At 41.0% G+C, this 26897-nt stretch overlaps 1 protein-coding gene across 6 annotated transcripts in view; it reads left to right on the top strand.

Annotated features, from left to right (window-relative positions):
- The first annotated feature begins 5707 nt into the window (after window positions 1–5707).
- LOC122664161 (putative caffeoyl-CoA O-methyltransferase At1g67980) overlaps window positions 5708–26897 on the top strand; it is a 54233-nt gene continuing 33043 nt past the window's right edge. For 2 of the 6 annotated variants that reach the window (XM_043859862.1, XM_043859861.1), the window contains exons 1-2: window positions 11856–11994; window positions 20103–20188. In XM_043859862.1, the coding sequence (XP_043715797.1) occupies window positions 11938–11994; window positions 20103–20188 (143 nt within the window). In that variant the 5' untranslated portion in view covers window positions 11856–11937. Of the gene's footprint in view, window positions 5714–11855; window positions 11995–12089; window positions 12176–12655; window positions 12801–12890; window positions 13349–20102; window positions 20189–26897 lie in introns of those variants that run through there. The other 4 variants (XM_043859863.1, XM_043859860.1, XM_043859865.1 and 1 more) reach the window with 4 other exon arrangements.

Below are 26897 nucleotides of genomic sequence, written 5' to 3'. Positions count from 1 at the left end.
AATGCCGTGATAAATAAAGGTATAACGGCGTTTAGGTATAAACGTCGTCATATATGAATATATAACGACGTTTGTACACAATCGCCGTTAAACAAATTAGTTTTCGCGGCGTTTCCCTAACAAGCGCCATTGTAGCTTGCTATTTAATAACGATTTAATATTTTTATTAACGGTGTTTTCAATAAAATGCCGTTGTATGTCACAATACAACGACGTTTATAAATAAACGCCGTATAAAATAATAGGTTTCCAAAAAAAAAGACCCCAATTCGTTTTCACTTCCCCGCGCTTAATTTCCATCTCTCTCTCAAAAACCTTTTCGTTTCCCCCGCTCTTTCCATCTCTCTCTCAAAGTTCTCTCAAAAGTATTTTCAAACTCCAGAGCAGCAGTGAGTCGATCAGTTCTCTCAAATCTTTTTCCTCTCTCAACTGTCAAACCTCTCTGAAATCTCTTTCAAATGACAAAGAAACGGTGAATCGGCAACTGTTGCTAGTTGAGCTGGTGAATTCGACAGTAACCTGGTGTTTCACCAGGTACGTAATAGATTGGAGGCATTCTATTAGTAAAAGATTTTGGAGATTCTCATCAGTCATACCAATTCTCGCAAGTCCCACAAGGTTCGATCCCATTCAACCCTTCTCCTCTGCTTTTTTCTTACATGTTTTGATTTCTCATAAAGTATTAGTTCTTGTGTTTGATTTGTTGTTAGTATTTCAAGTTTTTTGTCCAATATTCTTTTGTTTAGGGTTTCTGTAGTTGAGTTCTGTTGTTTTAAATTTTTTTTTTTTAATCTTAAACTCTCCTTTCTCTCTCGCTCTCTCTGTTTCTGCTTCGATTCATTCTGTGTTTATCTATGGATTTGCTTATGTAGTTTATATATGTATGAACATGTGTTTATACTGGATCATAAAACCATATATGATCATAGTTTATATATGGATTCATTTTAGACCCTGAATCCATAGCCAATCTGTTGACCTTAACTACAAGCCACCGTTTGGTAACATATTATACCTCTTTACAAACCATTGTTTTGGAATAAGAGTCGATAATGTAACATTTTATTTGGGGCGTAGTTTTGTTTTTTACATTTAAAGTTGATAACATTTTAAAATGTTATCAAACATTTTAAAATGTTATCAAACATTTTATAATATTAAGATAACTAATAATAAGTATAATTTTTTTTAAAAGTTCTGTATACCCCTAGTCCTAGAATCATGTATATTTTTTTGGGGATTTTCCGAATCTGACACCCACACCTGCTTGCTATGAGGTGATCTCTTGTTATTGATAATATGTTATTACAGGACCTAGAAGAATTCCTGATGTTTGTTGGAGACCCAAAGGCTATGTTGGGTTGCTTGTGTCTAGGGACAGGATTTATTTAGGGACTAAGATTTTCCTTGTCACCCACCTATATTTTAAGGTGTGCAAAACTTCAGTGGTTCAAAAGTTTTGTCCGACCAACAGCCAGTGCTACTGCCATCGTTCCTTTCATTGCCTTAACTGTATTTGTAGATGAGAGAGAGAGAGAGAGAGAGACCATTCCCTTGGCAATATGCTATTAGACAACCAAACATGACAAGGAGAATTGAGTATTTTCTTTATTTCACTTCACTTTTCCCAACAGATGGAGCCTTCGTATTCCTTAAATTTCACTTGCTGGGAAGCTAAACATAGCCAAAGGATTGGAGGCTAAAGAGTAAAAACCAAGGAATTTGGCATGCAGGTTCTTTGAGACCAGGTTCCTTACCTGTGGATCTGATTAGTAGGTTACTTAAGTTTTCTTTAGGGCTGGAAGTATGTTCAAAATGGGCTAAAAGGGTTCCCTTTGATAGAAAGTATTAGAAAGGTCAAGGGTTGGTTTCTTAAGGGGTTTTAATGGAACCCTGAGCTCCAAAATCCTGATTATGTGTCGCTATTGGCCCACCCAAGCACTAAACAGTTCCGAATTTAAAGGTAGTGGCAATTGCATAATTAGTTGGAAGTTCCAAGTTCTTGAACAAGAAGAAGACATAATCTTGGTATAATGGTAAATAAATCTGTGGAGGAGGGACATTGATGCAGTTAAATGTAGGATATAGGAATTTATTTCTTTGGGTAATTTTGTAATTTCATTTATTATTTTATTAATGTTGATAGAATCATAGAGATAGTGTTTGAATAAATTTTGCTTCCAGTTTTAGAAACCATTTAGGATTTCTTTTCTTTATTTTCCTTATATATGTAACCAGTTATGGAGACATAAAATTGATTGGAATTTGAATCAAGTTTTATGGCTTAATGTGCTGCTGAGAGCTACTATCATGCTATTCATGTTAGCTGATTGCTCCTCTTCCCCTTTCTTCTCACGTTACATCATTACAGGTGTTTCATCCTCCTTTCCCTTATCCTTCTACATTATTCCTCCTCTTCTATTCTATGTTTACTTATTCTTCGTTACTGTTCTTTCTCCTTGTATTTACTTCATTGATGTTTTGAATTATATGCAAAACTAAAATTTTAATTAGTTTTAGAAATACATGAGGGGGAGGAGTGATGTAGGAAAGTCACGCACTAAAGTTTTCATACCAATTTGATGCTTGACAACCACTGGACATCTACAGGTGTTTCATCTTCCTTTCCCTTATCCTTCTTCATTATTCCTCCTCTTCTATTCTATGTTTACTTATTCTTCGTTACTGTTCTTTCTCCTTGTATTTGCTTCATTGATGTTTTGAATTATATGCAAAACTAAAATTTTAATTAGTTTTAGAAATACATGAGGGGGAGGAGTGATGTAGGAAAGTCACGCACTAAAGTTTTCATACCAATTTGATGCTTGACAACCACTGGACATCCCACATCGCATATAGAACTATGGTCCTACAAAGAATCAGCTTTTTAATCCATTGAGAGTAAAAACAATCCTAAAATAACCAGAATAGCAATTAGAGGGGCAAATTTAGGAGAAGGAAAAGTAACAGTTTGGGTGGGAAAAGGATTAAAACTAAAGTAAAAAGTACAATTTGCAGTAAAACTAGGGGGTTAGGTTTTGGTATGATGGTTGTTGGCTAGGGCTTAAGGAAAGTTTGAGTTAATGGACAATTTTATTTTGCACTGTAATCCATTACAAGTAACTGAAGATAGAAACTATGAGGAGAACACCCATATATGCATACAATAAAGGGAATTGAAATGGACTAATTAGGATTATAATGGCAGCTTACAAGGTGTAATGGTGAGACCTAAAGACAATATCTAAAAACACACAAAATTAGATCAAAACAGTCCTAGTTGAATTACAAAGTTTGGTGATGGTGAGACCTAAAGGGTTTAAAATTTTCTGATATTAAGAAAAGATTCAGTTTGAAGTACCTCCAAGTTTAAACTTCAATTCTCCAGCTGCAATGGCTTTTACATCTGGCAGTCCATTAGTAACAACAAATTTCCCTCCATAAGATTCGGTTACAATGAATAGAGGACTCTGTTGGAGGCTCTCATTCTTATAGAAAAGCTCCTTGAAAGGTTGTGTTGAGACTTGAGAGAGAGAAAGAGATAGAGAGAGGCAAAGATAAAACAAGAGATGAACAAAGCTCCAGACATCAGTTTTGGTTGTATCTACAATTCAAATTTCATCAATTCAAATTCAGCTTGTTTCTCAGCCAAATTTCTTCTATCCTCTTGTACAACCAACACATTTGATGGGCATATATGTAAAAAAAAAAAATAGTGTTCATGCATATAGAAGCATGAAATAGTGATGCCAGAATGGTGTCTTTTATGGAGTCTTATTTTCCTTTTTCTAATTGCTATAATTATCATAGGTTTTAGGCCTGAGTTGTTCTGTTATTCTACATTTCGATAGTTTCCAAAGCTGCTTCTGATTTGATTTCTTGTGTTGATAGTCAATTTATGATTGATTTTAGGCCTTCTCTTTTTATAGGTTATTATGAAAGTTACGGTACCATCATATGGCCAGGTGCTTATTGTGCTTAACTTCTCTTTATTTGTTTTAAGTTTGCACTTGACAAGCACATATACTTACTATAATTGTGATTTTGTTCCAATGCATGTTTAGGTGATGGCCGAGCAACAGAGTTCTGGGGACCCTAATGCATCATTGTCATCGTCATCTACAAGTACAACATTCGGTTTCTAGTTTTGAATACTTAATAATTAGGCTGATTGCATTAATTGGACAGCACATTAGTCACTAATACCGTCACATTTTTTAATTGTAGGTCGTAAGAGAGGGCGCACAAGAGGCCTTTCTATCAATGCAAGGACTAGCTCTACTAAGAAAGATTTGGAATTAGACAAGCATGACATTGTAGTTGGCACTAATGCAGCTGAGGCATCCACATACTCTGGACTACTTGCTAGGATCCCAACCCTACTACCATTAAACTATCCTGACTGGAGAAAGGTTCCGAATCATCATAAAGAAGATGCGTGGAATAAAATTGAGGTATGGTGATATCCCATCTTATTTTCACTATAAGATTGACCTAATTTCATAGGTAAGTATTGATTTTTTATTTGGGTTTAGACTTGTACTAATTGAATTTGTTTAATAGGAAAAATTTAATGTTTCGAAAGATGCCCAACGTGTTATTTTCATGAGAATGAGCCACTCATGGCGGGATTTCAAGGCAGCTCTGAAAAAAGAGACAGAGAGAAAATATCCTAATTTTTATAATGCTCCCCGCCTTACTGATCCCGTAGACATTCCAGCTGATCAATGGGCGTACCTCATAGGGAAGTGGACATCTGAGGACTGGCAAGTAATATATATATATTTTAAACAATGAATTGACCTAATTTTATTTTACTTAATTAAGTATGACACATATTTTAATGATGGGTTTGATATATGATAGGAAAAATCTATAGCTAACAAAAATAGGAGAGAGAACCAACAAGTGTCTCATACAACTGGCCGGAAGGGTTTCGCACAGGTAGCACACGAGATGGTAATTTTCTTATGCACATCTCATGAACATTTGGTAATATCATAAATGGATGTGATTATATTTGATCTAACTATCATATCTGCTTGTTCAGCGAGTTGAACACCCTGATGGTGCAGATCCTACTAGAGTGTAGGTATTTAAGAAAACCCACCAAAGGAGAGATGGTAGTTACATAAATCAGGTGACAAGAGATATCATAGTAAGTATTTGTCAAGATTAATAATGTTTATAAATTTTATGCATATTCTTGGGTATCTATTGGAATGTCCGTTGTTAACCTGTTATACATTGGTTTGTAGGATAAGTTTGACTAGAAATTGGAAGAATTGCCCCCAAAAATGAGAGAGATGAGTGTTGTCCAAAATGATCTTTTCGTGGAAGCATTTGGCATTGATCTTCCAGGCCGAGTGCGCGGTGCAGGCCTAGGCGTAAAGCCGAGTACTCTTGGCCTTACACAAAGAAATATTGAGGAAAGACGGGAGAAATAAGAAAGACAAAGAGAATTTGCAATGATGAAGGAAGAAATTATTGATCTGAAACGTGTTGTAGCTGATCTATCCCAAATACTTCGGGGTAGAGGTAGTTCGGAAAGTTCAACTCACTTATGTAAGTTATAAAATTATAAAATTTTGTTGGTTTTTTATTTTAATTTTTATTTGAAGTACTATATATATTGATTTTGCTCACCTATTCATTTGAGCAGCTGATAATTGAGGCCATTGCATAAGTTGGCTTATTTTTTGACCGTCTATCTGTACAGGTAAGCTTTCAGTACTGTCAAGATTTGAGTTTCATTTGAACTGTTGAATGGATAAATTTTGAGTTTGATTTGGGTTCTTTTGATAGTCTTCTTCTCTACTTTTTATTTATTTATAGTGACTAATGATGATGTTGCTGGCTGCTACTAATTCTTCTCCAGAGATACTTCTCTTTTTATTCTTTTTCCTTTGTAACGATGAATTGATGATACTACATGGCTGTTGCATTGCTGCTACTTGCTTGCAACTCAATTGAAAATGAAAAATCCCAATTTGACCTTATTGGATTTGTTCATCAACTTGAACCTTGGAGATCTTTCATGCATGAAGGGTGTAACCTTATATGGATTCTCCTATATATACCTGGTTTTTCTATATAAATATCCTTTCATGTGTGAGATATTAATGTTGTAGTACTGGAACTGATACTTTGATGCAATTAAGTTTTCTGGGTTTTTGACATTAAGTTATGTTGGAGATCGATAGATATGATTGAGAGAGCTTCAGATCGAGTATATATGTATAATACATACACTATTAGAGAGTCACAGACCAAGAAGCCAGCAACCATTACATCTTCTTGAGTTGAGTCTGATCGAGTTGATGAGTGAGTGAGTGAGTGAATGAGAGAGATGATAAGATTCCAATACAGTAGTAGTAGAGCAAGTAGCAGCAATGCAGCTAGAATTCCGAGGATTCAAATTTTGGACAGCTTTTAGACACCCCTTCTAGGCAGGGCAGCAAGGATTAAAACTCTACTATGGGTAGGCAGACATGCCTTGTAGGAAGAGTGCTTGGGGCTGCAACAGTTCAAGGAGACACAGCAGTTGCAGAGCTGTCTGCGAAGCAACTTATTAAGTTAGGACCTGAAAATGATGATCTTCAGGTACAGTTAGCAAACATATACAAAAATGCTGGCCGGTGGGATGACGTTGAAAGGTTACGAGGAAGAGAATATGCCAGGGGACCTCAAAAAAGCCCTGGGATAAGCTTGATTCAGGTTGTACAATAGCAGTAAGCTAAGGTCCATTATCTGCACACCCATAGATAGAGTTCATGAGACCTTTGACTTCGACCCATCTCCTCATTCCTATTACTCTAATTTTTTTTTTTTGGGGTACTAATTCCTATTACTCTTTCATGAGTTCAAAATATTTCAAGAATTCTGAAACAGTCAAGGACTGAGTCATTGCCCATTCGTCAGGTAAGTTCCCCACAACTTTCAAGCTGTCTTAGTTCCCCAACTTCCAAGCTGTCTTCTGGCTTCCAATCAACTCAGCTGATTCGTTCAGGCAATCTGAGTAGCAGGAGTGTGTTAGTGGTTACCACATACTTGTTCCAGCTAAGATTAAATGATATTTAGAAGCTAATTATCAAAAGCGGGAATTTCCTAGATCTACTAGATTAAAAAAAAAATTACAAAATCAGTAGTAGTAAATTATGTTTTACATTCATAAGTTACTTGATTTAAAAAAATTTACCAAACCCCCACATGAGTAAAAAAAGTTAAATGAATAACCCAAATTGCCCCAACATCCTTCTCTCTCCTCCTCCTCCTTCTCCCAACGGAACCAACCACTCCCTTAATCCCCCTCCCCTGCAATCCCGCCCCATCCTTCTCCTTTCAATAGCAGCCCTCTAATTTCTAATTAAAATGGTCTGTAAATCAATCAATGGGATCGCCTAGACCTAATGGGTTGATTCAAACCTGGAATAGCATTTATAGATAGGAATGGAGAGGCTTCGACTGGGACTGGTTCAACACAATCACAAGACATGGCAGGTTGGAAAGATGCAACAGTAGTGAGATTTGTAAAGACCAGGAATCATGGGTTTGAATCTTTTTTGGGAGGGGAATGATCTCCCACAGTTTCAGGTCTTTTGGGCTGGGGGGTTTAGAGTCGTATCAACTCGGTCCAACCCATGGTAATGCAAATAGCAGAAAAGAGCATTATTGAACCAGAAAAAAAAATAAAGAGTAGGAAGAACTAAGGCAAAAACATGGTGAAACAGAAGATTAAAGAGTAGGAAGAACAAAGAGCATTATTAGAATATTTATTTCTGATTTATCTTGAAAAAATTGTATGATCTGTGTTAGATTTGTTTTTTTGGACCTCCGGTTCATCTTTCTCTTCATATTTTAGTATTTGTGTGCATGTGTATGTAAATGCATTTATTTCCTTGATTTTCATTGAATCTAAAATCGCTAGGCATTTGGGTATTCTCAGCATTTTCTGATTGAAGCATGATTCTTGTCTCTATGTAAGCAATTCCAGGGTTTCAATAGGAAGTAATGCTACTTTTTAATGCTTACTTCTCCCTGAGACAAGCTTTAATTCAAGAAGGAACGATTAGAATGGGCAGCAAGGGGGGGTGTGCTCAGGTGTAGGGCAGCAAGGGGGGTGTATGCTCAGGTGTAGGGCAGCAAGGGGGGGAGGGTGTGTGTGCTCAGTTGTAGGGCAGCAAGGGGGGTATGTGCTTGGTTATTCACAATACACAACCTGATGCATTTAAGAACTTTTCTTTTCCATTTCAGTAAGGGTGCATCCCTCATTCCATCATATTTACACTTGCATAACCCTTGTATTGACACTTGCATTTGAGCATTTTCATGGCATTTCTTGGATTTAATTTTGCAACTTTCTTCTTCAACCCACCCACAGTATTTTGTGATCTTATTAGTTATAGTAGATATATACAGGTTTTCCTTGATGAAGTAGGCCAAGAAGGGAAGTAATAATATCCAAGTACTACTGCCCTTGGGTGGTATACATATGATGGTAAAACATTGGCTATCTTATAAGGTTGTCGGCACCTTATGCTTTGCTACTTTTGATAATGGCTTCCATATTTAATGCTCTGAATTTACTTCTATGGAAACAACCCTTCTAAATCTTCTTCAGGTTTTTCTCATAGCAAGCTTTATTTTACACTTCTTGCAAAAAAAGCTACTTCTGTTAGACCTGCCATATGCAAGCAAAAGTTTGCTGGATGGAAAGGAAAAAAGAAAATCCCTATGACTTCTGAGCTCATACCTTGTTTTGGCTGTTGTTCCTACTTTCATATATTTTATTTTAATCTTATTCCAGTCATTAAAAATGTCATTCAATTGTAATTTATGTTGCCTGTGATTGCTATGTTTTAAAGTTTGGTTTTAGATCTCAGTTCATATGTATTCTTCTCCATTCACTTCAGATCTCTTCTACCATTTCTTGTTAACCCATCCTGCTGCTTAACTCCATTGAAACCATAGGGCTGCTCGACCTTGAAATCAGCCCAGCATACCCCTGGTTATTGAGATACTAACAGTCTCCTATTCTGCCCCCAACCAGTAAGGTTATCAAGCGGGTACTTAGTAAACTCCAGCAGCTTTTTCAATATCTATTAAAGAAAAATCAGGAATATGGTTTAAAGATTTTCTTATAATTGTTATGTTAAGCACCAATTAGTGTTGGTAAGTAAAGCTTAAAAATGTCTCCTATATCAGTATAGACTTCAAACAGCAATCCAGTAGCTGAAATATGTTGGAAGGAATGTTCTTCTAACAGAATAATTAAAATTACTCAATTGCAGTCAATTAAGCCATATCTCCCATCTTATAGTATAATTAACATTATTCAATCACTTCAGGAGCAAACCACAAGGAAAGAAACAAACTGTGGTTTGAAATAGACAAGTCAGGAGGTAGTAATTAATTAGCCAGTTAAGAACATCTAGGAAAGTTGCACAATTCAAGGCTGAGTGTGGGCTTGAGTGTAAAGATCTGTCAAGAGGTTTTATTTATACAAGCCAGTGAAGGATGGTTGATTGGATTGTTTATCTGTCCCCATAATTTTTTGTTTACTTTGTTATTGGCACTTGTGCATACCTCTTGTCACCTTCAGTCTTACTAATTAGTTTATATTACTATTTGATGGTTTTGTGTAGGATGGAGATGGTGTTCAGGTCTTGGAATTTCACTTTTGGGCTTGGTTTCCTCACTGGGAGTATAACTTTGGTGGCTTCAGAGATCCATGAATTGATATTATTTTCTTTGCTAATTGGGTTATGAATTTGTATAGAAGGGGGTCTCTTTGTGTCTTTTTGCAGTATCGGAACCTTGGTACTATGGATTTTGTGTAGGAGGGGATCTTTTGTCTTTTTGCAATATTTGAACCTTAAAACTATGGATTTTGTGTAGGAGGGGATCTCCTCTTTTTGCAGTATCGGAACCTTAGTACTTTAGACACTGTTTTTATTTTATGTTTAATGGATAATTTACATAGTTCAATTTATCTTGTCATTAGTAAAACCATTATTTTGTGGGATTAATGTCTTCTATATGAAACAAGTGATCGAAAAGATTAATATGAATGAATGTGTATTATATATGAAATAGGTGGTAGGATGAATCTATTAAATTTGAAACAGGTTAATGGATTAGATATAGAAGCTATTTTTGTAAAAAAAAAAAAACCATATTAGCGGCGTTTTTATAAACGTCGGCAAAAACAAAAAGCGAGGACCCCAGTTACCGGCGTTTATTGACAAATGCCGCAATATTAAAAAGTTGTTGTCTATGACGTCACTTTTATAAACGTCGCTTTAGTATACTTATCCCGACATTTACTATAAACGTCACAACAATTAGAAATTCAGTGCCTACCGCGGCACTTCCAAAAACGTCGTTGTAGGAAATCTTCCACGGCGTTTATTAGAAAACACCGCGATAAAGAGTCACTCCCAAAAAACGCCGGTGTACAAAAACGGCAGTACCTTCACCGACATTTCTGCGGCACAAAGTATAAACGCCGTCATATCATACGGCGGCGCTTTTTGGATCTATAGCGGCGCTTAAAAACGCCGTCGTAGAACCAATTTCTTGTAGTGTATAGGACCATATTAAACATACATTTGATTCCATTTCAATTGGTCTGATCAAGAGATCGGGTTTGAGCCAGGTTGCGGACCAAGAAAAGTGTTAAGCATCCCAGTCTACTCGCTTAAATTTGCCTTTTTATGTTTTATAAAATAATAAATTTTCTAAAAAGAAACCTAAACCCACATCTAGCTTATTGTAATATTCGCATAAATAAACGTAAAATATACAAGAAAACTAAATAAAGAAATGATGAAGACTTACCTCTATGCATGCACTATAAAACAAAGTTAGTATCCATAGAGACCGGATCACGTTCTCGTACGACAATGTGATCTCATACGCCTAGGGCCAGCCACATGGAATCCACAAATGGGCGAGAGGAGTGGATTCCATGTGGCTGGCCTTGGGCATACAACTCATATGCATAACATATAATATGTAAAAATTAACTTCAACTATGTTGTAGGATCGAGTTTTCCTCTACACATGGTGAATATCTCATTCACCGTGGGGTGGGAGAAGGCATCAGGAGGACATTTTGAAAACATACTAAAACCTTATAAGGGTTTGTGAACCCTAGGACGGTGGATGAACCATCCTCTATGCATGGAGGAAAACTTTTTCCTATGTTGTAGATGAATGAAAGATGAAGCCATTTTTGTAATTTAACCATGGAGTTTTATCGTGTGTGTGTGTGTGTATGTAGGCGGACACATGTGAGGACCTTATACATTAGAACATGTCCAATTGATCAATAATGATAAAAGTGCGGGCAAGAGCATTTAATTAAGTATGATTTTTCAGTTCAATGGGAGGTTGAACGGTAATTTCATGCGATCCTGTGTCTAGACATAGAAACCACATGACCGATTAGTATTTATATATATATATATATAGTGAGAAAGTTCTCGGTGGAAAAGTGGGGCAACATAACCACCCCACCCTATGAAAGGCGATAATGACCGCGCTATTGATCGATGCCACCTTTTGCATTACACTATATGTGTATCAGTCTATAATAATGGATATATACATCATCGTTATCTATCAACAGTTTAATAGTATCTATATCAAAAAAAGAAAAGAAAAAATGGCATCATTATCGTCCGTGTTCCGCACCTAAAAAGATTCGATGTGCCTTAAAGCTTTTTTCTCATTTGCCCTTTATCTATATGCGACGATTTTGCGTCGTTGTCAAAAGTTTAATGCTTCTTCTGTCTTTAATCTTTACTGCTTTTTCAACTTTGTGACTTCCAGCTTACATATATCCTTCATTCTCTCCTTCAATCCTCTACCCATCAATATTCCTATTTTCTTCTATTCAAAGGAAAGCTTTAATTTCCACCGAGTTTTCTACCCATGGGAGAGACAGACGCTCCTCGTAAGGGCATCCTTCAAAGTGAAGCTCTTCATCAGGTCTCTCTCTCTCTCTCTCTGTCTCTCTTTTTGCTGCCTTAATTGTGTTTTAGTTTTGCTGTAATGAGCATAAGCAGTTTCTTCTTTGTTTGCAGTATGTCTTAGAGACAAGTGCTTACCCAAGAGAGCATGAGCTGCTCAAGGAGATCAGAGAAGTGACCATTAAGAAGTATAAAATTTGGTAAGTCCGTAGCTAACCTAAAACTTGGGAATCTTGTTGATGATTATGAAGTATGTGTTATTGGTCAAGCCTAATCTCAGTTTAGAAAATGCTATGGTGATTTTTCAACGGGCCGTTTCGCGCCAGAATGGTCTAAAAATACATACAATTCCTATAGTACTCGTCGAAAGCTTCACTTTAGATGTATTTCGACCTATTTTAGTTTAGATTCGAACCGGGCGGATTTCAGGGGGAGGGGCAATTTTGTACTTTTTGAGGTTACAATTTTCTATATAATGTTGTTATCTCTTTAAGAGATGGTAGAGAGAGTTTTGTAATTTTGCCTTCCATCTTGGGGGTGAACCATACATGTAAATCTTGTCTTGTGCGTATATGCTTTCTCTTTTATTTTGCAATTTCTTCTGCAAAATCACCATTCTGAGCGTTGTTTTTCTAACAATATGGATATGATTATATACTTATATAAATATGTTGTTCTAGGAGTGACATGCTTGTTCCAGCTGACGAAGGACAGTTCTTATCCATGCTTTTGAAAATCATAAATGCCAAGAACACATTGGAACTCGGCGTTTTCACTGGTTATTCTCTCCTAACCACTGCTCTCGCACTTCCAAATGATGCTAAGGTAGGTGGGTGCGTCATCAAATTGTTAATTTGTTTCCAATTTCATTTCCTGCTACTATTTATTCTGATTGGAAACTGGTTAAATTGGCAGATAACAGCGATTGATAAGAATAGAGAGGCCTATGAGACTGGTTTGCCCTTCATACAAAAAGCTGGTGTGGAGCACAAAATCAACTTTATAAATTCAAATGCTCTAACAGTATTAGATGAAATGCTGACCAACAATGAAATGGAGTTGTTCGATTTTGCATTTGTTGATGCTGATAAACCTAATTACATTCATTACCATGAACGATTGATGAAGCTGGTGAAGATTGGAGGAGTTATTGCTTATGATAACACACTATGGTATGGATCAGTTGCTCTTGATGAAGAGAAGACCCATGAGAAATACAAGAATAACAGAAAGGCTATCATGGATTTAAATACCTACTTGGCTTCTGATCCCAATATAGAATTATCTCAAATCTCTATTGGTGATGGTGTTACCTTGTGCAGACGCCTTCATTAAAAATGTTTAATTTCAATTAAATGTTTTTATTTTGGGCATATTATAAGTAATAATAATGGAGTTTGTATGAGAGTATGAGACTATCCTTATTTCCTTTTCTTATTTTAATATATATGTTTTCATTCAAAAAAAAAATTTGTTTTTATTTTGTTGTTAGGGACGAAGAACATAATACAAGGAGAGAAATTTTTTTTTTTGGCGGTATAGTCAGAGACCATTTGTGTAAGGGTGCAAATCAATCCGGAATCGGGTATTCGATTTGGTTTCAAATAAAATAACTGGATAGCCAAATTCAGTACCTGTTGCAGAGAGTGATGGACTAATGCTGTAGCACAATCAATTATTTCTCAACCATTGCCCATGGTTTTTTTTTGGGTGCAAAGGCCCCTCAAAGGGGGTCAAATATATTAAACCCCAAGGGGAGAAGAAACCGAAATACAATATCCAACAACTCTTCAAGAAATGAGGAGATCCAAAAACCCTTATAAGGGTAACCAACCGCCCATTTAACAATGGAATGAGCCAATACATTATCCGTCCTATAAACATGACAGGAAGCTACAAAAAGCAAATCTACACTGAAGAAGCTTTAAATCCTCAACAAGCCAATGGGTAATTTGAGTTAATATCATTTAAGGTCCTTAAATGTCAATACGTACTTCTTTGTCTTGGAGTTCATAAATCGTCATTATTTGTCATTTGTCATGGCTTTATTACCCAACAGAGCCTTCAAGTGTAGTGGGCATAATGACCTTCTTAGTATTTCAGATATTTATGGACTCTGAGGCTGATGAACAACTTGTTCATTTTCAATTTTTTGTTTTCTTAGCCTCCAAACATAGCCTAAGAGAAATACTAGCTGTATGGGCTTTAAAGCCCATCAAGGCATATGGGTGGATCAATAAAAAAGTATTATATTAGAAAGGTCAAAATGTAAAATAAAAAAATTTATTTTTTTCACCAACTTTATTTTTAAAATAAATTTCACATGGTAGATTGGGTTGAAAACCAGATCCGGCTCCTCTCCACGGAGCTTAGTGCCTAGGGAGTGCCTAGGGGACATCCAATGGTTGGGTTGTGCCTCACATATCTCGATGCACGTCTAGGGATGTGTGTGGCACAGTCCAACGACTGGATGCCCCTGAGCGTGCTGGGCTGGCTCCCTGGAGAGAAGCTCAATCCCTAAAAACCATTTTGACTTATTGATAGAATGTTGACAAATTTTGGAGGCCAATAACATTGCCGTGTGGGTGACGAAATTCAAGCAATAAGAACCCTTCAAAGGGTTTGCTGCATAGGCAGTTTACTCTCTTTGAAAAGAAAAAATGTGATAGAAGTATTGATATGACTATATCTTATACTTAAAAGGCTCATCAATGCATTGCCAAAAGTTACCAAAAAAAAAAATGCATTGCCAAACATCATAAGAAGCGCCTCCCATACGCCCTTTTAAAAAATTGGGTAAATTTCACTGACACCCCCTGTAAGAATATAAAATATCACAAATATATCAAACTTTGGAAAAATATCACAGACTACCCTTATTTTATGATTGTATTTCAACTTAGTCCATTCCGTTAGGTCTGAGTAGTTAAGTCACTGTTAATTCTTTTATAATGGTGAAATTACCTTTATCACAGAAGAACTTCCCATAATACCCTTAAGGGTAAAACCCCAAATACAAACACCATTCTCTCTCTTCATCGTTTTCGCTGGGCTGAAGGAGGAAAAAGCGAGAACAGGGAACTTCTCCACCTGCAATCAACACCATTTTTCGATGGGGTGAAGGAGGAAGAAGCAAGAATAGCTATTTGGACCACAGGCATAAGATTTTGTATCAGTACTATGAAGTGCTTCTTCACATGTCTGATTCCCAATCGCCCAATCGAAAACCACCGGAATCTTCGATCTGTTAAAACTTGAAGCCAAAAGAACTGATGAATCAAAGGTAAATCGAGTTGGATCACCAAAGGTAATGAGGCTGGCTTGGCTTGGCTTGGCTATAGTAGAAGATAGATCTGGTTATGATGTTTGGAAGTCCATTAATGGCAGATTTGATTTGGTGGCAAAGTTTCAGTTCCTTAAAACCTCTATGCTTCTGGTAAATTATGGCCCTAAAGCTACTTTATTGGTGTATCGATTGATCTGAACAGTATCTACTGCCATTGATTTACTATCCTTTAGTTACCTACTGTGTCGAGGTGCTTATTGCTTCCATCAAACAGATTCTAAGCTTGATTTAATGGCTGATTGGTTGGTTTACATGTTAAAATAAGCATTTATTCTGGTTGCAAACAAGTTGCAAATTGGCTCATAACTCTGTTGGATTGATGTGGTATTACAGAAGCTTTTACTTTATCTCTGTTATTCTATTCTGGTGGCATAGTTGCTAATCAGCTTCTGCTACTCGATGTTGTTTTGGATTTTTGGGAGATTTTAAACTTCGTCGGATGGAGATTTGAGGTTCTTCAATGGAATAATTGGCACCGATGGTCGGTCAGGTTTTGGCTTTTCCAATGGATTTGTTCTTTGTGGCAGGCTAGCAGATGAATTAAAGTGTTTTGTTTTATTTAAACCATGTGGGTACCCTAATGAGTTTAAAGTCGGTTCTAGATTGTAGCAGGTTTTTTTTTCCGCCTTTTATAAAGCCAGACTTCTACTTTCTTTGATTTCAATTTTCCTTTTTAGTTTGAACCCCCTAAAAAAAAAAAATTTCTTTTTCGGAATTCCTCTTTCCCGCAGGGCGGAACCCCAATTTGGAGGAAGGTTTAAGCCATGGCGGGTCGAAAGCTTAATAGATTGATGAGTTTTGGAGTATCAGATGTGGCTTTAGAACTGGTTATGGCATACATTAATGATCCTCGTGATTGCGATGTTGTGTCTCTGGTTTGCCATAAATGGTTTGAGATCGATGCGTTGACACGGAAGCATATTATTATTGCTCATTGTTTCACAGCAAGTCCAGAGCATCTCAGACGAAGGTTTCAGAGTCTCGAGTCACTCAAACTGAAGGGAAAACCAAGGGGTGCAATGTTTAATCTTATAACTAAAGGGAAAACCAAGGGACGAAAGATGAAATGACAGTTTTTTTATTTAAATAACTAAGGGGTAAAATAGATATTTTACCTTTGGGTACTAACTGTGTTTAACGTTAGAGGGAAGGTTGATATTTTGACCATGTTTGGTAAGTCCGTGACATATTGAATACTTAAAGGGGGTGTCCGTGAAATTTACCCTAAAAAATTTTATGTGAAAAAGAAGTTCACCGTCGGAATACAGATTCCAATGTGCATCCTCTCACATAACGAGGTGTGGGATTTATACTGATACTCTCTCTCCCATGGTTCATAATCTCAAATCAAATCAGTCAAATCGGATCGGTATTAGTCTTGATCGATCGAGTTATGACCGATCCTACCCAGTATTAGTGGATCGTTTCCTGAATCAGCCAACTCGATTGGATCGTTCGAATTATGGGATCAGATAAGTATGTATTGGTTAGTACTATTCTAAAATAGCTCGTAATCTCGGGATAGGATCAATATCGACCATGATCAGTCAGATCAGTATGTATTGGTTAGTAATATACTAAAATAACTTGGTAGCCAAATTCAGTTCAGTTTTGGTACTCAAATTCGGTTCCTATGCTAGTACCAGATCCAAATCAAATCGAGCTCAGTTCTTGCATATCAGTCCCCGATTGTAACCAAATTCCATTTGGTTCGCTTCGATTCGATTCTAGCTATTCGGTTGGGATTCAAATTTGATTTTTGGTTCGAATCTGAATTCAATTTGGTTCTGGTTCTAATTTTCGATTTGGATCAAGATTCAATTTTTGGTTCTGGTTCTAATTTTTCGGTTAGGGTGATACGTACCGGTTTTGCATGTAGCCGATCCTGATATAGTGTCGATATTGTATCGGTGACACGGTATGGACAAGGGATAAAATGGTCAGAAAACTCATTTTTTTAGGAGATTCACGGATAATTTTGTTTGATATAGCCGATCTGTTTTGATACCGTATCGATATCGTATCGATATTACAATTGAACGATACCCAAACCGATACTGTGCACCAGAACTAGGGGAGAGGGTACGGTGGATAGTGCTAGAATTTTTGTCTAGTAGATCACAAAAGTCCATCCGATGGTGACCAAAGTTGAATTAGTGGATTTTAAAGGTGATTTAACGCACTGCAAAAAGAAATTGGGGGTTACCATCAATGACCAATTTGGTGAAAGGTCAAAAAGGTAACCTAATAGAGTTGAATATAAATATGTTGATGGGCTCTTTGTGTCACTCTAGTTTCTAAGCATGGAGCCAAGAATTGAAGCTTTGGAGAAAAGTTGTTTCTATTTGAAATAGAAGAGTTTGAACTATTGCACAAAGTTACAACTGGACCTGATGTAGTTTGGAATGACAGTGCCCATTTAGAGTTTACGGCTTTAGGCCTTCTAGCCATTTATTTGCTTAGGTATTCCAGACGTTAGCGACAACTTTCCTGCCGCAATTATTAGACTGCATATTTTAGTTGGTTGCGATTATTTTTCAATTTTTCAATAAATATTTTTATTGATTGTTGGAGCTTTGTTGTTATTTTTCCTTTTATTTTTATTAAGATAAAGGATAAGAATCCGACAGGTTTTCTTTGAAAGTAGCTGATTTGGCGTTAAATTGGGGCCTTTATGGAGGGACCTGAAACTTAATCACAATGCAAGAAAACAATAAATAGAAAGAAGAAGCGATCGCATAGATGAATATTGATTTAAGTTGTATTTCTTTCCTCATAACTTTACACTGCTTTGGCTTTTTGTTCTTGTAGGCCTTCTCTTTTTCCTTTTGAAGCCTTTAAGTTGCACCAGATTTCTTTGCATTTGGCTAAGATACATGTGTACAAATATGTATACATGGACACAAGACGACGGATTTGTATCTTCTCGATCTTTTGTTCAATTGTGCTTCAATCCTTTCTTCTGTAATATGAAACTCTCATCATTGCAACTTGCAAGAAGACTGATGTTTCCCATTGCCCTAGGATCATGGCCTGATATAGAATATTTCTCTATTGTTAGTTATTTACTTCAGTCATACTATTTTTTAAGTTTCTATCAGCAACATCTAAAAGAAAATACTATTTTTTTTCATGTACAGAAAGAGTACTTTGGTTGTCCATCTTCTAATTGCGGGTTCAAATTCTCTGTTTCCAGATTTACTTTTGATACTTTTGCTTTTATTTCAATTTAGGCTTGAATTTTTTTCTGTATGAGGACTTCAAAAGATATATGTTAAAGTTCTCAAACTCTATTTGATTAGGTATAGCGGCATGGATACTAGCAAAATAAGAAAATAGGGTTTTTTTTTTTTTTTTTGCAAATTAATCCTGTTGGTTAATAGCATTCTTCTTCTCTTGATTTTAAAAGTATTAAATATGGGTCTTTAGCTCAATTGACAAAGTACTTAGGATGTGAGAAATGACTTCATACTTCAAAAGGATGGTGTATATTTTCATTTTAACTTCAATGGTGTCATGGGAAGTGGTATTTCATGAAGCAGAGAACCCAATAGTTTACAAAAATGTCTCTATTTAACTTGTTTAATTTCAACTATAGATTCTTTGTTATTCTATAATTTTTACTGCATATTTTTCTTTAGGATGTCTGTGTTATATATTGGTTGTGCTATGCAATCCCCCATAAACTCTTAGAGCTTGACTCTCTCTCTCTCTTTCTCACAGAAGTATATAAAACTCAGTTCCTAATTGGGTCAAACATTATTGGACCTTATGTGTTCAAATGTTGTGAAATTTTTATTGTTAAAATATCTAGAAACAATCGATGAATTATGTCGTATTAGAATAATAAATATTCCAATCCATAAACGGTCCAAAAAGGAAATGGTGAAGGTTCTGATTTTACATTATTTCAAAACATTTACGAAAGGCTTAAAATATAAATCTTTCTCTTTCAACCCATAGTTTCTGTTGCGTCAAGAAATCGTCAAGCGGTCCTGCGAGTGCCGTCACCTGCAAGTGGACCAAAGGGGTCAACAGAGAGAACCGGTGTGGTCCCGGCCTAGGGCTCTCCGATGCCAAAGTTAGATCTCCTGGCGCAAACAGATGAATAGTGATTATTCAGTATGAGTTTAGCTGTCCTCTGATGGGGTTGCGTACCTTGCCTTTTATAGTAGCATATGGCGGTGTATGGCGGTGTGGAGAGTCCCCGTTTGAGGGCGATTGGGCTGTTGAGTGGATAGAGGCCCTGGGTAACGGGACTCTATCCTGATTGGCCATCTCCCCGTGAGAGGGAGTGTCCGGGTGGCATCAGGATCCTTGGTGGATAGATACCCGCGTGTGGTGATAACGTCCTCGGTGCTTGAATCCGTCTAGATGACGTGACCTCTAAGCGGCGGTCTAGAGTCCTGGTAGTGACGTGAGTCTTAGCGATACGAAGGGTCGTAGATGGGTGGCCCCCACCTCACGTGCCCACGATGCTTGCTTGGGTGCAGGCCGCGCCTGGGTGAGGCCGCGCCTGGATGTGTGGCTGCGCTGAGGCCGCGCCCTGGTGGGAGGCCGCGGCCTGGGTGAGGCCGCTCCCTGGTGAGGAGGCTGCGCCTGGGTGAGGCCGCGCCTGGGTGAGGCCGCGCCCTGGTGAGGAGGCCGCGCCTGGGTGAGTGAGGAGTGAGGAGGCCGCGCCCTGATGCGGGGCCGCGCCCCCGAGTGGTGCTGGGACCCCGGTTCGTTCCCCTTAGCTATGGAGCGGGGGGGGATATCAGGAGTTTCTTCTTTGTTTGCAGTATATCTTAGAGACAAGTGCTTACCCAAGAGAGCATGAGCTGCTCAAGGAGATCAGAGAAGTGACCATTAAGAAGTATGGAATTTGGTAAGTCTGCATAGCTAACCCAAAACTTGTGAATCTTGTTGATGATGATGAAGTATGTGTTACTAGTGAAGCCTAATCTCAGTCCAGAAAGTGCTACGGTGATTTTTTGGTGGGCCATTTTTCCGTCGAAACGTGCCAGAATTGCTGCATAGTACATACAACTAAGGTTCTAAAACTCGGGTTTCGACAAGCCAGAAATTGAGTTCATCTTGGTTTCAACCATATCTCGGTCGAAACCTGGGATTTTTTCCTATTGATGGGTAAACCAAGGTTTCGACCCTAAAACATGGTTTATTAGCCCTGATTTTTTGCAGGTTACCTATTTTTCACATTTTAAACACAATCCATGAATTACATTGACAAAAAAATCACTGAAAATAATACTTGTGATTATTGATCCAAGTTTACTAACGTACGCGCTGATACGTTACAGACACTACATTGGTATTATAAATTTATAATTAGTTCACATAATTATAAAGTACTTGAACCCTGAATAATACATTGAATCCGAATAAAACAATAAAATGCCTCTCTTCAATTCCATGCGGAGTTTCTTAGTGGGTCTAATCCACGAGCAGCGTACCACTGAAGATTGCGAAGTCATTCCTCCGAATGCACAACATACGTATCCCATGACATGTTATGGAACCAATTAGTCTGATAGTCCATTACTACCCAATTATAAGCCCCATCATCAACTTGTCCAAGATATCCCAATCTAGGGAAGAGTTCACCGAGAGTGTAAAACGGTGGAGCCGACACAGATGGCTCGGATGGATACCCGAATATACTGTCGATAAGAGATGACCTAGCACCTGACGTATCCCCATATCCATATGTAGCAGTGCTCTCAAAGGATGGTCCACCAGCATGTCCACCCCCATACGGTCCATACCCACTATGTGATGCCAATCCGACGCTCTCGAAGCCACCACCATGATGTTGTGCTAGACTAGGGGTTTCTGCTATGAAAGATGGCGTACGAAGCCACCACCATAATGAATACTTTAGGTAATTTTCATTTTGTGTTTGCTTTTTTGGATCCTTACCCCAAGCAGTTTCTAGAATTTGACTGACGATCGATGACATATCATGTGGTTGCCATTATTTCATGGGATCAAACTTTTTGTCTTTTAGTAAGCTGATCTGAAGGCTAGGATCATAAAGATTTACTATTTGTGACTTTTATAATCTTTCTATACCTATCCTTAATAATATGTGCATTTTGTTGATGGACTCATACTCATACAAAATAACGCTTAATACCTGATACATCCAATATCCACAGGGCCAATCAACGACCGCCACGTGTCATAGACGACCCGCCCCATAGCCAAGGGGAACGAACCGGAGTCCCAGCACCATTCGGGGGCGGCCACTACTCGGGCGCGGCCACACATCCGGGGCGTGGCCTCACAAGGGCGCGGCCTCCTCACAGCCTCACCCAGGCGCGGCCTCACCCAGGCGCGGCCTCCTCACGGCCTCACCCAGGCGCGGCCTCCTCACGGCCTCACCTAGGCGCGGCCTCACCCAGGCGCGGCCTCCTCACCAGGGGCGCGTCCTCACCAGGGGCGCGGCCTCACCCAGGCGCGGCCTCCTCACCAGGGCGCGGCCTCACCCAGGCGCAGCATTATGGGCACCTGAGGTGGGGGCCACCCATCTACGACCCCGATCGTATCGCTAAGACTCATGTCACTACCAGGACTCTAGACCCTTAGAGGTCACATCATCCAGACGGATTCAAGCACCAAGGACGTTATCACCACACGCGGATATCTATCCACCAAGGATCCTGATGCCACCAGGACACTCCCTCCCGCGGGGAGATGGCCAATCAGGATAGAGCCCCGTTACCCAGGGCCTCTATCCACTCAACGGCACAATCGTCAATCAAATGGGCACTCTCCACACCGCCATATGCTACTATAAAAGGCAAAGGTACACAACCCCATAAGGGAGAGCTAAACTCATACTGAATAATCACTATTCATCTATTTGCGCCAGGAGATCTAACTTTGGCATCGGAGAGCCCTAGGCCGGGACCACACCGGTTCTCTCTGATTGACCCCTTTGGTCCACTTGCAGGTGACGGCACTCGCAGGACCGCTCGACGATTTCTTGACGCAACAGATTGGCACCGTCTGTGGGAACGACGCTAGCCATTACAGCTACTAGCTCGCTTCCATACTCATTCAATGGCACGAAGGAAGACTACCACCACCAACAACGGAGCAAGGAATGGATCACCACCCCCAGAGTGCTCTCGCCGCAGAGCCAACGACCAGGACCATGTCCCTCTGGAGGAGGAGATCCCCCTTAATGACCAGTTCGTGATCGCCGAGCCCAACAATGACGAGGCCAACGATGTGGTGGTGGAGGTGACACCTAACCCCAATGCTCCAGCCACTGTGGGTCAGATCAATGACCTGCAACGACAGATCCTCGATGAACAACGACTCTTTCGAGAATACCTGATGCAGCGTGCGACATCTCACCGTCGAGGACTTCACCAGCAGCAAGGGTGGAGTCCATACCTCAACAAGAGCCAAACCCTAGGAGATCATCTCCCGGGGCGCGAGATCGAGAGAGACTTGCGCGACAGCAACCCCCACTCAGCAGCGGGGAGCCTTCCAAGATCCCAGAGAACAAGAGACCTCTCGCCACGGTCGAACGTGGGAGGACGCCAACACCCAAGGCAAGGGTGTCTAGCCCGCAGAGATCGGTCCGGAGGTCCGTGTTTGACGGACGACTGGAAGAAAGTCACATACCACGACGAAGCCGGACCTACAGAGAAGAAAGCCCCTCACCTTCACGACAGGGTTCATCACGGCATGACCATTCACCATCCCGCCAACACTCAAGGCGGGAGGGGACATCCAGGAGAGAGCGTGAACGGGGCCGCAGCGAACGTCCGGCTAGGCGTGGGGGGCAGACAAGGGACGAGGAGCTCGATCAAAGACTCCGCGACCTGGATGAGAAGCTGGAAGGGTTGAAGAAGCAGACCAAAGGCGAGACACATTCCATACCTGGACAACACCCCTTCTCGGCAGAGATCATGTCAGCCACACAACCTTCCAGGTTTCGACTACCCACCTTTGAACTCTACAGTGGTACCACTGACCCTAATGACCACATCAACTATTTTAATGGCATGATGACGCTGTATGGGGGGTCGGACGTGGTATCCTATCGGGCATTCCCTGCGTCCCTCAAGGGAGCAGCCACATCATGGTTCTCCAGGCTACGACCGAGATCTATATGCTCGTTCGCAGAGCTATGCGAACAGTTCATCACCCGTTTCCAAAGCAGCGTCAAGCAGAAGAAGACCACCGTCAATCTACTAAACGTGGTACAGAACCCTGGGGAATCTCTCAGGGAATACGTTACCAGGTTCACCAAGGAGTCCCTGGAGGTTCGAGACTTGGATGACCAGACACAGCATGCAGCCCTAGCAGGAGGTATTAGGGACCTGGACTTGATCAAGGACCTGGCACGTCACGAGACCAGGACTATGAAAGAACTCCTGGAGCAGTGCAACGAGTTTGCAAATATGGCCGAGGTACTACAAGCTAGAACAAAAATAATCGAGGCCAAGCCACAGGACAACAAGAGGTCAGCACCTGATGACCGCAACGAGAGTAAGAGGTCGAGGATAGAGCACCGACAAGAGAAGAGCGACCGCCCATCTAGGAGGACAGACCGCCGCCCAGAGAGAAGCGAGAGGGCAAGCACCCCTGAGTTCATACCACTGAACACCACCAGGTCCCAGATACTCATGCAGATCCAGGACCGTGACCTACTCCATTGTCCACGACCCATGCTAGCAGCGCCAGAGAAGCGAAACCCTAACAAATATTGTCTCTTCCACAAAGAGAATGGGCACGACACAGAGGAGTGCTATCAATTGAAGAGAGAGATAGAACAACTGGTAAAAGCAGGAAGCTTGAACAAGTATGTGAAGGGGAGACGTGACAACCGCTCAGGCCAAGGAGATAGAGGTCGCGACGGAGACAGAGTGGAGCCGAGACGAGAAGAAAGAAGAACAGATCGAGAGAGAGACCGCCCAGAAGAGCGGAGAGATGCCACAGAACCTAGTGGCACCAAGGGACCTCCTATCCTCACCATACTTGGAGGACCAGGGCAAGAGTCCACCAGAAAAGCTAAAGCCCATGCCAGGTTCGTGGGAGTGGCAGAGAAGCCCAGCAAGATAGCCAAGACTGAGGCGGTGATCTCCTTCTCGGATGAAGACCTGGAAGGACTAAACTTCCCGCATGAAGATGCCCTGGTAGTACAGGTGGAGGTAGCCAATCGACCTGTACACAGGGTACTGATAGACACAGGGGCGTCCGTTGACGTACTCTCCTTGGACGCCTATCGACAATTCGGGTTCGGGGACCACCAGCTCAAACCAGAGCCCACTTATCTCCATGGATTCTCAGGTGCCACCGCCTCCATCAGAGGTACCATAGAGCTACCCGTCACCTTCGGGATACACCCTCAACAAGTAACCGTCATGGTAAATTTCATGGTAGTCAAGTCCGTGGTGTCCTTCAACGGCCTCTTAGGGCGACCATCACTGACAGCCCTTAGAGGAGTCATATCACCACTTCACCTGAAGATGAAGTTCCCCACCGAGAACGGGGTAGGCGAAGTCCGAGGAGATCAGAAGAAAGCAAGGGAGTGCTACGCCACCTTCATGAAAAAGAATAATGGCAACACCCGTGGAATGGCACTCTGCCTAGAGAGCATGATCAGTGACCAGAGAGATGAACTGACAGAGAGAAGGGGAAAGCCAGTGGAAGACCTCATCCCATGGCCCCTCAGCCAGGACGACCCCTCCAAGGTCGTTCAGGTCGGCTCGCTGCTAAGCGAGGAGCAGAAAGAAGGGCTTGGACACCTCCTCCAAGCGAACATGGATGTCTTCGCATGGTCAACCTCCGACATGCCAGGAATACCACGTTCCATAGCGGAACACCGACTACATGTCGACCCAACCAGGAATCCCGTTCAACAGAGGCGGCGTAACTTCGCCCTCGACCGACAAGCAGCAATCAAGGAGGAGGTCTAGAAGTTAAGACGATCAGGTACCAAAGCCAAGTGGGAAGTGGAGGATGTGTGTCGACTACACCGACCTAAACAAGGCATGCCCAAAAGATGAGTATCCACTGCCCCGGATCGACCTACTGATCGATGCCACCGCCGGCCATGAGATGCTGAGTTTCATGGACGCCTACTCCGGATACAACCAGATCCTCATGTATGAGGAGGATGAGTCTTACACCGCATTCCGGACGGACAAAGAGAACTACTGCTACAACGTCATGCCGTTCGGGTTAAAGAATGCAGGGGCCACCTACCAGAGAATGGTCAACAAGATGTTCGAGGAGCAGATCGGGCGCAACATGGAGGTATATGTGGATGACATGCTCGTAAAAAGCGTCCACACCAACCAACACCTGACCGACCTAGAGGAAGCATTCACAGTACTGAGGAGGAACCAGATGAAGCTAAACCCTGCAAAGTGCGCCTTCGGGGTAACATCAGGAAAATTCCTGGGGTTCATGGTCTCAGTCCGTGGAATAGAAGCTAACCCATCCAAGATCAAGGCCATCCAAGAGATGGCACCTCCTCGAACGGTCAGGGAAGTGCAGAGGTTGAATGGAAGGGTCGCCGCCCTTTCCAGGTTCGTGTCACGATCAGGTGATAAGTGCTTACCATTCTTCAAAACATTGAAGAACCTCCGAAGCCCTAAGGACTTCACATGGACGGAAGAGTGCCAAAAGGCGTTCGGAGAATTGAAGGAGTACCTAGAGAGCCCACCCCTGCTTGGGCGACCGGAACCTAACGAAGAGTTGCAGCTCTACACTGGCTGCCACCCCTGTCGCGGTCGGCCAGCGATCGCTGAAGGAAGAAGACAAAGTCCGAGGCCCATCTACTACGCGCCATGTCCCGATCGATGCGAGAGACCAGGTACACTAGGATCGAGAAGGTAGCCTATGCATTGGTAATGGCAGCCAGGAAGCTACGACCATACTTCCAAGCCCATACCATCACAGTCCTCACAGACCTATCCTTGAAGAAGATATTGCACAAGCCGGACGTCTCCGGACGATTGATAGCATGGGCAGTGGAGTTAAGTGAGCATGACATCAAGTTCCAACCAAGGACAGCCATCAAAGGCCAGGCTCTTGCAGATTTCATTGCAGAATGTACCCAGTCTGAGATCGAGTCACAAACAGGGGAGCCCGAAGAGAAGGATCACGGATCGTTGGACATGTTCGTGGACGGGTCGAGCAATGCGGCAGGAAGCGGCGCTGGGCTCATATTAATCAGCCCCGAGGGATTTCGTATCCAATATGCTCTTCGGTTCACCTTCCAAGCATCCAATAATGAAGCAGAGTACGAGGCATTACTAGCTGGACTCCGGGTGGCCAAAGCCATCCAAGTCACACACCTATCCACCCGGAGCGACTCCCAGCTCGTGGTGAATCAGGTGAATGGAGAGTATGAGGCAAAAGATGAGAGGATGGCATCATACCTAGCACGCGCTCAAGCATTAATCGAGGGTTTCGAGAAGTTTGAGATGGTTCGAGTTCCCAGGGAGGAGAACGCCGCCGCTGATGCCCTATCCAGGCTAGCCAATGAGGAACTCCGATATTTGGCTAGCGCAGTCTATGTGGAGATCCTGCATGAGCCAACGTATAAG

Source organism: Telopea speciosissima, chromosome 6 (assembly GCF_018873765.1).
Source record: "Telopea speciosissima isolate NSW1024214 ecotype Mountain lineage chromosome 6, Tspe_v1, whole genome shotgun sequence".
Classification (NCBI taxonomy): Eukaryota; Viridiplantae; Streptophyta; class Magnoliopsida; order Proteales; family Proteaceae; genus Telopea; species Telopea speciosissima.
Note: the sequence above shows the minus strand (reverse complement) of the source record. Positions and strands in the feature narration are given on the sequence as shown.